Raw genomic sequence first — 14,174 nt, forward strand, 5'->3', positions numbered from 1 at the left:
ATCAAAGCTGTTCTTCCAGACACTGCATGGTGGCAGGCCCCTGCAAACCCAGCACAGAGGCTGGGCAGGAGGATTATAAGTTCTAAGCCAAGTTAGATGATATAAGGAGCCTGTCTTGAAGAAAAAAAATGCCTTTGCTAGCTTTCTAATCAACTTCTAAACATAATTTTTGTTATAAAAACATTTTTAAATAAATAGAAGATTTTCTTTTCTGGTTATGTAGAGGCCCCCCTCAGGATGCCCTGAAACTCACTATGGAGCTCCTGAGGGCTTGAAATTATTCCCAAGTTCAGGGGGTACAGCCATGTGCGACCATGCCAGGCTGAACAAACTCTTTACAGGTCCTCTATTCAGTTATGTTTGAATTCATCCTATCAAGTAGATCTAACATAATATAAATTTTACACTCCATTTTCAAATATATATATATATATATATATATATATATATATATATATAAGTAAATGAAATTCATGTATTACTTGTCTAAGCATGTACTTTTTTGGAGAAAAGTTTACTAAATTCAAGTGACACACAGCCAGCTTTCTATAATTTACACTTTAAAGGGACTTAATTACTAAATCAGCAGGATTACTGTCTAAAACAAAGGCCACTTTCTTTCCATCTCCCTCTCTAGTCCCACGGCTAATGCTGGACAGAAAGCCTTTATCCTTAGCTCACCTAATTTCAAGATCAAAGGCAAGGCATTTTTTTAAGCATCTTTTGGTTCCTAATTTCTAGCTCAGTAGATCTGTTTCATGCAGTCTGATAAACTGCTGGATTAGCTTTGGTATATTACTGGTTTAAAATGAAGAAAAGAAGGAAAACTAGACAAATGATCGCAGATGGTTATGTTCACCTGAACAGCGTGAGTCTTAGAGTTCAAACATGTCATCTGTGAAAGCAGAACTGCCTGAGCACGTCTCATGTGCCAATTAGCCAAGGCAAGAGGAGGGTCAAGAGCAAGTACAGACTGAGAAGGTGTGGAGGAAAGAGGACGAGACGGGGGTGGGGGAGAAGGCAGGGAAAGAGGGAGAGTGAAGGGAAGACAGGCATGAGGGTATGAGGATATAAGCAAAAGGGAGAAAGAGACAGGGTGGGGGAGGACGGGGAGTCAGGAGATGAGCAAGAGAAAAGAGGAAGTGCCGCCGCTGCAGAGCAGATGGGAGGAAGCACAAGATGATGCAGGGATAAACAAGGAAGGAGTTAGCCTGCACAAGAGGTGGAAAGGTGCTAGTCCTCATCTCTGCTGACACATGAGCAGAATTATACTAGGAAACGGTCTATGAGCTCAAAACAGGAAACATCAGAAGCCCGAATTAGATCATGAAAACTCCATGGCTTCCCCAGTCAGTGGGGGCAGGAAACCAATTCTGCCTCTAATCTGGTTCATCAAAGGTCTGTGCATAGTATGTGGCTGAGTATACAAATCAGGGGAGACAGAAATCACCATGCATAAGAGCAAAGCTAAAAAGATGAATAAGACTGTGTTACGAAATAATTTTAAATAAATGACAGCAAAGTATCTCTTCAGTTTAAAAAAAAAGGAAGAAAGAAAGGAAATATGATCCGTTTCACTTGATTTTTGTGTGTGTGTGTGAAAAAATAGGCTGGGAAAATACTTGTATAGCAACAATATATCTCCTAAATCCTTTTGGTAAAACTAAGGGCTTATCCACCAAACAAAGGGTTCTGTATACAAATAAAGTTACATTACAGATTCAGATCATACACTTGTAGAAAATTATTTCTATTATTTTGAGATGGGATACAATTACATCGCTTCCCCATCTCTTTCCTTCCTCCACACACTTTTAAAGCAGACATATCTAATGCAGGAAGTGAAGGATCAGCCTGAGGGAGGGAAGAAGAAGGACTGTAAGAGGCCCGAGGGCTTCCAGGGCTCTAATCACACAAGTAAATTCAACTTGTAAACACGCATGGTCCTAAGATATTTTTCTGTGTATCTTGTAGTTCGAGAAAAGGATTTTAAAGTCTTACCCATAAGAGAAAGCATCATTATCTCTCCACTTCGATATAACAGAAGCTGCCAATCCGGCCAATATGGCAGTACTGTCAAAAAACATGTGGAAAGAGTCGGAGATCAAGCCTAGGCTGAAAAAGAACAAATATAACGGTACATTATAATACAAAACCAACAGTAACACCTGGAACTACCTTCTAAGGCAGCATTGAAATACGACACACAGAATGATCCTGTTAACTAAAAGCCTAGTGCTGCTAAGAATGGTTGAAAACAAAACAAAAGCAGCCATGTGCTGAGGCAGGACAGAAGCTGCTCACTGCCTCTGGTCACAAATGAAGGCCACTGCTGTTAAGATAAGAAGGATGGAAAGCCACTGCCGCTGGACGAGAGGCTCTTATCCAGAGGCAAAGAAGTCTGCTATCATTATTATTTTCAAGATCTATTTGTTTTATTTTATGTGTATGACTGCCTGCATGTATGTATGTATGTGTACCACATGTGTGCCCGCTGCCCAAAGGCCAGAAGAGAGTGTCAGATGCCTAGATCTGGAGTCATAGACAGCTCTGAGCTGCTACAGGGATGCTGATAACTGAACCCAGGTCCTCTGCGAGAGCAAGTGCTGTTAACCCCAGAGTCATCTCCTCAGCGCCAAGTCTGTCATCAACTGTCCTGCTCCCAGCTCTTGACTCTCGGGTGTGGAAGGAAGACAGGAGAGGAGAAGATGTAGGAACGTGAAGAACACTCTTCCTACAACAGTGATGCCCTCTCCACACTATAATACAATGAGAAGATCCTTCCACCAGATGCCAGAACTTTCATATTGGACTTCACAGCCTCCAGAACCACGAGGTTAACAAACCTCCATTCTTTATTTAAAAAGCAATAAAAAGAGAGAGAGAGAAAGAACAAAGGAACTAACTCTGACACTCGGGGTACCAGGACTGCCTGAGTGTATAGCTGCGGCAGAACTCACCACCATGTCTTCACCAAGCCTGTGATATGGCAACAGAGATCCACCAAGATCACAGAGATCTAGCTATAGGGAAGGAACACTTGCTGCAAGCTGAGAAAAGTTCCAGTATCATTAAGAAACCTCTAGTACTTTAATACTCTAAATTTTACACTAAACACAGGACAGCAGAAACCACCAGAAAACCGTAACTGTCATTTAGTGAAATTAACCAGCAAAAACAAATCCCCAAACTAATACCTAGACCAACGACCGACCACATCGGCTTCCAAGCCCTACCGCAGTACCCATCCAGAAGGAACACTGCTGGGGAATTACAAGAAAGGACAAGATGAGGAGCATTATCAAAGACTCCCTGTCAAGAACTAAAGCAAGCAACAGAATCAGAACCGGAAATGGCCTAGAAATGGTTAGAAGTGTCAGAGAACTTTAAAATAAGTTATGATTAGGAGCTGGAAAGATGGTTCAGCAGTTAAAAACACCAGATTAAGTCTTTAGCACCCTCACAGTGGTCCACACTGCCTGTAACTCCAGTCCTAGGGGATCCACCATCTTTTTCTGGCCTCTGTGGCCACCAGACATGCATGTGGTACATAGACATACAAACAGGTAAAACACAAATACAAAAATAATTAATATGTTAAAGAATATGATATGGAGCACCCATGGAACATTCAGGAACAAATGGAGAATTTTCACAGACAGAAACTTCACATAAAGGAACCAAATGAAGTAGTTGAGGATTTTCCAAAATTCCTGAAAAAAAGGCAATCACAATCCAGGATAATTAGTGAGTACACACAGGGGAAGGGGGACCCTCACACTTCACACAGAACACCAAAGAGAAAGGGAAAGGGACAAGAGTCACAGATGATTCTTACTGGAAGTGGTTCAAGTCAGAACATAATACGGCACCATGTTCAAAGAACATAAGGAAGAAGTTTGCTTGCTCTACTATCTTTAAGGACAACTGAGACTTTTTTTTAAAGGGAAAAATTATCAAAACCAAAAGTTAATTCTTTGAAAAGATCAAGGAAATTGGCAACCTTTATATCAACTGATCTATGAAAAAGATAAGCACCAGGCGTGAGTCTGTAATCCCAGAACTCAGAAGCTGAGGGAGCAGCTGAAGGCAGCTGGACTACACAGCAGGAGTCTTTGTCAAAAACAAAACAAAACAAACAAAACAAAAAAACAATGACAAAAAAATATTGCTGCTACTAAAAGTCAGGAATAAGGAGGGATACTGTTGACTGGAAAGAACTGAAAGGAATGAATAGCAAGGAAAGATTCTGAACCGTATGTCAACAAGCTATCTAAAAACAAGTACCAAGAGGCAACCAGTCTCACAAAGCTCTCTGAAAACTGATAACCTGAAGCCTATGGTGAGAAAACTGACTTGGCTGTTTTGAAATTTCCACCAACAACCACCACCAACGATTCGTCCAATGCTTATTCACCAGGAAATTCTCAAGCACTCAAAACATAATTAATACAGATCTTCCACAAACACTTGGGGAAAAAAACTGAAGAGAATACTTCCCTAAGATAAGACCAGTGTTACCTTAAGACTAAAGATGAACCAATATGAGAAAGAAACTGTATAGCAGTATCTCTTGTAAAAATGAATCCAAAATCCCTCAACAAGACACTGGCAATCAGACCCAGTGTCTGTTCAAGAGTAAACATACCACTTCAATAGTAAACATACCCTGACCAACTGTGACTAAATCGATCATTGTAATCATACTAATAAGGGACAAAAAAAATTTCAACAGATGAAAAACATTGCATAAAATCCCTAGTCATAAAACACACAATAAATTTAAAATACAAGGAATTTCTTCAACTTATGCATGGTAGCCACAAAAATATGTAGCTGATATCATATGTAAATGGTGAAATTAATTGACTAATTAATTAATAGTGAAAGGCTGTTTTCCCTCAAAGATCAGGAACATGACAATTATGTCCCTTTTTATTTGGTCTACTTATGATTGTCCTGGAGAGTCTAAACAGGACAATAAGGTAGGAAATGAAATCAAAGCTCCTCAGACAAGGGAAGAAGTAAGATTACACATATTTACAGATGCTGTTACATATAGAAAATCTTAAAGAATACCCCAAATCCCTGTTTGAATTAATAAATTAACTCAGTAATCTTGCAGGATAAAAATAAGTATCAAAATAATTTGCATTCCTACATGGTAACAAAGAACAAAAGTAAATTAAAATTTTTCCATTTGCAATAGTACTTAAAAGGAAAATTAACATTTTAAAAGACAGATTTAACAAATTACAAAACTTATACTCTGTAAACTACAAAATGCTGAAGAAATTACAGATGGCCTAAATAAGTGGGAAGACTTGGATGTTTATAACTAATGCTTGAGACTGAACCCATGCTTCAGACACACTAAATATATGCTCTCCCACTGATCTGCACCCACACCCATAAAGCAGTACTCTGTAGCCTTCATTTTAGAACTAAGTGTAGCTTCATGGATGTGAGTCGTTTTTGCTCAGGGCCAGTGCCGATCTCTGCACCATGTCAATCTCAGCTCATGTGACTCATGCGCAAAGAACCAGAGGACGTACTTCCCCAAGGGAGCTCTGTTTTCAGTTCATTACCTGTTATGAGAGTGTCAGACTCATCTTAAAATTCACATTCCAAGAAGCATGTAAGTTGGAGAAATGGCTCAGTAGTTAAAAGCATTTGTTGCTCTCTGTTTCCAGCACCCACATGGTGGTTCATAACCACCCACAACTCAAGTTCCAGGGGATCTGACACCCTCTTTTGATCTCCACCAGGCATGCACATACATACATGCAGGCAAAACACTCACATACATAAATAAATAAACCTAAAAATGTTGAATTCATATAAAAAAGAAGTGGTTCTCTATAAAGCAATAATGTTCTTGAAGAGGAGGGGCAAAGATAGAGGATATTTCTTGGTTTCAAGAGATGTCATTGATCAAAACAGTGGGTGCTGACATAAGGCAGAGATCAACTGAACCAAATCTAAGGCCCAGAAACACACCACCACATAAACAGGAGACTGATACATCTACACTTCAACCCAGTGCCTACCGCAGCCCTCACCCCCTGGGGCTCTGTCACCTTGTAGGGAAGGTGCTGTCACCTCACAAAGCTCCTCCCACAGCAGCAGGCATGGTGTGGCTCACGAGAGCCACCAGAGCTCTGTCCCAATCCCAAACTCCCTGCTGACTCGACCTTCCTTGGCGAAAGTAGTCCCATCTTGCCTAGGGAACTGGGTCTCATCCACCGCCTCTCACTTTCTATCCAACTCTTGCCCTGAGTTCCAAGGTTCTGGATCCCAGGAGAGCTCTTTAACATAAACCTGGGCTGTATTCTCCTTACCTTTAGTCCCCAGAGCCATATGAAGTGGCAAGCCAACACTTCAACTTCATCCTTTTTGACCTCTTTCCTTTCCAAGTCAGAGACTAACCCAGAAGGGCTAGCCCTTTTCTGTTATAATTATTTCCTCCTTTACACAAGCAAGTTTCCTCTGGGCAGCCATCTTGGCCTCAGCTACACATCTCGTTAAGTGAATCAGGACGCCATGATTGCTACTACAGCAATGAGATGCACCAGTCCTCACATAGTATGATGTATGTACGTACCTATCTATCTACACATCTAGTAAAACACTGTCATGGGCTATCTCTTCTCAGAATGTGACTTTGTTTAGAGACAGGGTCACTGCAGGTTTATTTGGTTAGGAGGAGAACATAAATGGGGCCTGCCAGGTATCCTTTTTTTTTTTTTTTGGTTTTTCGAGACAGGGTTTCTCTGTGTCGTTTTGGTGCCTTTCCTGGATCTCACTCTGTAGACCAGGCTGGCCTTGAACTCACAGAGATCCGCCTGGCTCTGCCTCCCAGTGCTGGGATTAAAGGCGTGTGCCACTACCGCCCGGCCAGGTATCCTTATATAAAAGACTCAGAAATTTGGAGGAAGACACATCATAGGAGACCAAGAGATGGTAAGACAGAGATGAGGGGAATGTTTCTACAAGCCAAGGAACTGTCAAGGATGACCAGCAAAGCACCTGAAGTTATGACAGTGGGGTCAGGCAGGTTCTCCCCAAATCCCCATGGTCACCTGGAAGTCAGACTTATACCTCCCAACCAAGAGACAAGAAACTTCTGATGTGCCAGCTACTTAATTTGTAGTACTTTTACAGGAACCCCAGCAAACTCCAACACACACACACACACACACACACACACACACACACACACACACACATTTGTTTTTTATACATTCAATGGATATAAAACATTGCCTTAAGGGAAATAAAAAAAAAAAGTCCTATTGATTGTAGCAATCAAGCTCTTTTTAATACTTACTTACTTACATTTATTTTCATGGTGCTGGAGAATCTACCAATACATTATATTCCCAGAGAAGTTTTAGCATTTAATAAAATGTAACCGAACTTGAAAAACTACTTCCCTTTTTGAAATGAAAAAGCTCCATGTTCTCTTCCAGCAGATGATATGAAGCTTTTTCTCTAAACCTAGGACCATGGTATGAAAGTTACTCAGCTACAGATAAGTAGATAAAGTCACATGAAAAGCCTCTAGTGCACATTCACTGTGAAAATACTGAATTTCACTACTCATCTTTAGTGCTAGCAAGTGTTACTCAATATCAATTATTATTTGGACTGTATGGCACAAAGTTCTTTAAAACGTAAAGATAGGGGTTAGTAAGATAATTCAAGAAGGAAAGGTACCTCACACCAAATCTGAAGACCTGTGTTCAAGGCCCAGGACCCACATGTGGAAGAAAGACAGCACCAATTCCCACAGATTATCCGCTGGTCTCCACATGTATGTACACACACACACACACACACACACACACACACACACACACACACACAGGAAAAATAAGATTTAATAAAAACTTTTGAAAAATAAAAAGTAAGTAAAACATAAAGGCAGCATAGATATGACCTAAAATTATGGATTTGCACAACAAATAAAATGTGCTAAGGAAAAAGTATTTCATACAATTAGCATACTTGTTTTAGGTTCCTCTTTAAACACTAATTTCTTTTAAAAAGTGTTACAATACATTTTTCTGTGACTAGTTCTAAAGACACTTGAATGAGGGAGATTTCCTGTGGTATAAAGGAGAAATCTTCACACTGAGTAAAAAAGAATGTGAACAGACCTCCACAACAGAAGAAACACCTGAGGCCAAGCATGGCGCACACCTGTAGTCTCAGCATTCAAGAGCCTGAGGCGAGAGTAACCCCATGAGTCCAGCCTGGGCTACCTAATGAATACTAAGGCTACCCTAGGCTACAGTGTAAGATCCTGTCCACAAAGAACAGAAAACACAGGAAGAAGGGAAGGGAGGGAGGGAGGGGGGGAGGAGGGAGGAAGGGAGGGAAGGAAAGAAATTCTTGAGAAGGACTTAATCTAATACAAGAAGTGGTAGCATGTATCTATAGTTCTGGCACAGGGGAGTTTAAGATCAGCTTTTTAAAAAGAAGAAAAATTATGTTTAAGGTTCACTCGTAAAAACAAAGGCAGGAAGAAAAAGCTATCAATTCTAAGAGATGTAAGATCTTCCCACGTCAGCCAAACATTGTGGGTGGTACTTAGATTCTTCTCTGTATAATGTAATGTGAGAAGAATGCATGAAACAAGGAAGGGCATATGAGCACTTAGGAACTGTTAAGGGCGGCTCTTGTCTTGTAAGGAATCAGCCCTTAACAGTTAGCAAAGACTGGATCTTCTCTCTCTTTACGTCAATCCTGCACTGGGACGTGGGCAACGAAACGGGTGAAACAGGCTGGGGTGGCAAAGGCGGTGAGGAGTGCATGGCGTCCATTACACTATTTACACACACTTAAGATTTTCCATATAAAACGTTTCTTAAAAGGTCAGTTGGTAACTGAGCTAACAGTGTACTCATGGTGGTTGTTAAACATTACTTCACAACTGAAGACAAGGGATCATCATCATTCACAAACTCCTGTCTAGCTGATTTCTACAATGTAGAATTAGAGGGCTAAGTGTACATTTATTATCAAGAAATTAGAAAATTAGGTTGTGGATGAATCAGCCTCAAAAACCAAGGAGGAGAGTGATCTAGGATGCCTCTGAATTCAACTTCCGCCCTTCTCAGGTCCACACACACACATGCACACATACATAATCACACACAAACACACCTAAAAAGCACCAAAAGAAAGTTATTAGGATCACGACATGAGTAAAGTTAATAAACGAATGAACTGTAGTTAAATAACGTACAACTCCATGCCATTCTAAGATCCTTACTGGTCATCAAAATGAAGCACTCATCTGAGTTTTTAAGATGAAAAACAAAAGGACAAGAATGCAAAGGGCTCCACCACTGCGGTCATCAAAAAGGGAAAGCCTGATAAGAGACAAAAACATTTTTAAATTCTAATATAGTCGAAAAGTATGTGATTAATGAGAGCACTTTTCACCAAAGAATTCCTAAACAAATATCTCCTACACACAGAAAAACGGGACAAATAACCCCCAGTACAGCTGTTAGCATTTCTGGAACAAATAGTTATCAACTCAGAAACATAACCTTACAGTCTGTTGCATGAGCTTCTTCAGTGTCTAAACCAGTGGTTCTCAGCCTTCCTAACGCTGCGACCCTTTAGTACAGTCCCGCATGTTGCGGCGACCCCCCAACCATAGCATTATTTTGTTGCCACTTCATAACTGTCATTTTGCTACTGTTATGAATTGTAATGCAAACATTTTGGAAATAAAGGCTTGCCAAAAGGGGTTGTGACCCACAGGTTGAGAACCACTTGTCTCAGTGAAACTATTTTCAAGTTTCAGTGTATGATACAATTGAAATTAAGTTTTTAAATAGATGGGGAGGTAAATGTGTAGCAGAGCATGGAAACACATAAAGCCAGACATAGTGGTATCCTAGAACATATGGGGGTGGGAATCACCACACAACTCAGATAAAAGGTGCTGGAGGCCCACTGGAACTTTGGAAAGAAGAAACAAAGACACCACACCTCGACTTTCTGTGTTAAATGGGTTGATCTTCCTCCAGTACATATGCCCTGGCTTGTATCAACCTACATGGTTTTGTAGGATAAACCACATTGCTTCTAGGCCTGACCATGTGATGAAAGCATGAGGGAAAGCATTATGTGTTAGCATCCAGATAAGTCTTAAAGACTATGTGCAATTGTGCCTCGCTTTCCCTCTGCTCCGGGCATTCTGACTCAGAGAGAGGTGGAACTCTGCCAACCATCCTGGGAAGAAGGTACTGTCTGTTTAAGCAATTATTTGCTTGGCACTTTTCTGTAACTTGGGAAAAAATATCCTTGATGATACAAAACTACATTCTTTTATTGAGATTATGTAGTTATTCAACAATAAATGAGTGAAAATTAACAGGGCCTGCACAGGTCTGCACCAGGTCCTTTGCGTATGTATTATGGCTTCCAAGTTAATGTTTCATGGGATTCCTGAATGCATAAATGAGTGGGTCTCTGCTTCTTGTGCCTTCTCTTGTTTTGTCCAATTCCAATGTGTGGGTTTTGTTTTATCTTATATTTATTGTTTCATTATTATCCCTCAGAAGCCCATTTGTTTTCCAATGAGACAGAAGGAGAGTGGATCTGGATGGGAGGGGAGGTAGGGAGGAGCTGAGAAGAGCAGAGGGAGGGGAAACCATAGTCAGGATATATTATGTGAGAAAAAAAATCTATTTTCAATAACAGGAAGAAAAAAAAAGAAAAGAAAAGAAAATTCCAAAAAGAAAAGCATTCTTGAAGGAAATAAACACCATGGATGGAAGTTAGTGCTTTCCTCCCAACTTCTAAGAACCAAAGAAAGGAGCTTAACTCTTGCTTTATAGCATCTGTTTTGTTTCCTCTGACAGATAGTCATGGGTACAGACAGATAAATCCATACATCCATCACTCCTTCTTTCTTTCAGCAAACACAAAATAAGCTCCTACTCTGTCAGGTGCCAAGATGCCTGACTATGGCACCGTAACACATGACACATGTGCTGAGCTTTAAGTGAAGCTACCATATAGTGAAAGGAAAAAGGGAGTGGACAGGGAGCGGGGAAGCACACAGAACTGAGCTCTTCATCCACTGAAGACACCTCCTCACCATCAGATACAGTCTATATAACCAAACTCTTCTTTGAAAATGGAGGCCCTGGAAATAAAATCGGAACAACTTCATATTTGTTCCAACTCTATCAAATATTTCTTTGCGTTTTTGTGAGGGGAATGTTTGTGAGGGGAGTCTTTCATCCATGGTTTAATCCCCTACATTGGGAAAAACAACTTCTTGATCTTTCATATTCAACAACCTGAAACTTATATATATATTTTTTAAAGATTCATTTATTTATTTATTATGCATAGTGTTTTCTCTACATGTATGCCTGCACGCCAGATCTCACTATAGATTGTTGTGAGCTACCATGTGGTTGCAGGGAATTGAACTCAGGGCCTCAGGAAGAGCAGTCAATGCTTTAACCTCTGAGCCATCTCTCCAGCGCCCCTGAAATTTATTTTTAAAGAGTGAAGTTGAAGAGAGAAATGACCAAAACAAAGTGGGCTGAGGTGAGAAACAAGCACAGAGAAAATCCAGTCTCATAAGAAATGATCAATCAAAGAAACTAAAAAATTCGGTGTCCAAACAACACAGGAAGCCAGATTATGAAAACAAAATTAAGTAAAAACAAACTTCTCTTGTTTTGAAAGTGGCTCTGGTGCTTAGGAATTCAGTATGTAGCTAAAGAGGACCTGAGGACCTTTAACTTCTGATCTTACTGTCCCCACCTTCAAAATATTAGGATTCTAGGCTTACAGCCGTGTGTGTGTGTGTGTGTGTGTGTGTGTGTGTGTGTGTGTGTGTGTGTGTGTGTGTATGTGTGTGTGTGTGTGTATGGCAGTGCTGGGGACTGAATCCAAGGCCTACTACATGGGAGGTAAGAACTATGTCACTAAGCCATACCACAATTCCCAACAAATTTCTAAATTCCCCAAGCACCAAATGATTTATGTTCCACAAATGGAAATTGGGGAATAAGCAACTATTGATATGAAACTTGATATGCATGGGTACAAGATAGGTGACTTCAGCAAGGCAGGCAACAAAGGTGCACGTTAAGTCTGAAGGACTTAACAACACAATGAAAGAATAAACCACTAGGGTCCAGAAGAACAAGTCCCTCAAGGACAGCAGAAAGTTACACAAAAGCAGACGAGCAAATCACCTAAGGGCACAGACCAAGTCACGCACCACTAATATTTTCCTTATTCAATGATGTATATTAACAAACAGCTTGGGCAATAATGGTTTTAGTACTTTAACTGATCTCTACAGATCAGAGAGGAACTATACACCCAACTTTCCATAAAATAGGTGGTTCCCACACTTAAGATAGAAAGCCCTAGAACGAAGTATTCCATGAAGTGATTTATGCCAATGAAAGGTCATAATGAAATATAGTATGTAGCAATATAGTGTAACTAGAAAAATGTGTGATATAAGCTATAATGTAGTCATAGAATAAGTAGCACATATACCAAAATTATGACATAATTCAGAAAGAGGAAAATATAAAATATTATAAATAGTATATATCACTGATTAAAGCATTATATTCAAATATAAGTTAAGACTATAGTGCTTTTAGTATTTAGGATATATTGAAGGGTATAAACTTTATGAGATTAAAAAAATCTGTTATGGGGTATACTTCAAAACATACACACAATTCTCACAGGAATCAAAATGGTTATTAAATACATCAAGATTTAATAGTGTCGGGGTTGGGGATTTAGCTCAGTGGTAGAGCACTTGCCTAGCAAGCGCAAGGCCCTGGGTTCGGTCCTCAGCTCCAGAAAAAAAAAAAAAAAACAACAAGATTTAATAGTGTCAGTTTGACTTTTGTGTTCCAAGCAATAACAAAACCAATAATCTTTATAATCTACTGCCTACTGAAAGTTTTGTTTTACTTGGGGGGATTTTTTGTTGGTTTTTTTGGTTTTGCTTTTTAGTCTGAGATGGGGTCTCATAAGTCCTGGTTGTCCAGGAACTACATAGACAAGGGTGGCCTCAAACTCACAGAGCTCCTCCTGACTCCTGAGTGTGTGTGTGTGTGTGGGGGGGGGGGGGGGGGGGGCGCGGGCAGGCATGTGTTTACCAGTACCAGGGACTGGATCCTAGGCCTAGCTCATAGTAGGCAAGAACTATACCACTAAGTCATACCATAATCCCCAACAAAAGATCGAAGATGTGCACCAAAGAATAGATCTTACAACACCCAGTGAAAGAATACCTTTGTTTAAACCCAGCAGAGCTAGAGACCAAAGACTATCATCCCTTTCCTCTCTGAAAATGAGACCAAGTTAATTTAATAGAAGTAACAAAAAAACAAAACCATAAATCACACAGGACAATCTAAGACGCTATATAACTCGCCCTCAGAGATTCTGGGAGATTTATACCCCCTATCCTTTATTAGATTCTTTTTCTTTAACAGTTCTTAAAATTTTTATCTGTGTGTGTGTGTGTGTGTGTGTGTGTGTGTGTGTCTGCCACGTGTGTGTGGGTGCCTGTGGGGTCCAGAAGAGGGTGTCAGATCCCTTGAAGCAGGAGTTACAGGCACTTGCGAGCGTCCAGATACTGGTGCTGAGAACTAAACTCTTATCTTCTGCAAGGCACCAAGCACTCTTCACTCCAGCCCCTCTCTTAGCAGGTTCTTAAAAGGGAACAAAGTCTGCAGATGTATTTGCAGGGCAACTTCACAAGCCCAGAATTATCCCCTAGCCAATACTTAAATACTAGGGACTTCACTTCCTTAGTCACACTGGGCTCTCTCCTCTACCCAAAGCACGACAGGAGAAAACAAGAATCCAAAGGTGACACCAAGAGCCATCAGATCAAGAGGCACTTTCAGAAAACCGTCCAGGATTTTCTACTGCAGTAAAGACAAGAGGGAAAACAACGAGACAGTTTCACTGTAAAAAGAGAATGGCATATGGCCTGTCACAGGTCTCTTCACAAACCTCTTCAAGAGTCAAAGATAATCATGAATTAAACAGGGACCCTCAGATCTCCCCTCTCTGAATCTTAAGGGTAAAATCCAAAAGAACGCCACACCCACGGGAGGTTAGCTAGCAGGATCCTCCCAGCTTTCCCC

The 14,174-nt window shown here is 40.4% G+C and overlaps 1 protein-coding gene across 1 annotated transcript in view; it reads right to left on the reverse strand.

Moving 5' to 3' along the window:
• The window catches only part of Slc30a7 (solute carrier family 30 member 7), a 65,402-nt gene that overhangs the window by 50,306 nt on the left and 922 nt on the right, over positions 1-14,174 (reverse strand). The window contains exon 3 of the mRNA XM_036190867.1: positions 2,002-2,115. Within this exon, the coding sequence (XP_036046760.1) occupies positions 2,002-2,115 (114 nt within the window). The remainder of the gene's footprint in view (positions 1-2,001; positions 2,116-14,174) is intronic.

This window comes from Onychomys torridus, chromosome 6, assembly GCF_903995425.1.
Source record: "Onychomys torridus chromosome 6, mOncTor1.1, whole genome shotgun sequence".
In the NCBI taxonomy this organism is placed as follows: Eukaryota; Metazoa; Chordata; class Mammalia; order Rodentia; family Cricetidae; genus Onychomys; species Onychomys torridus.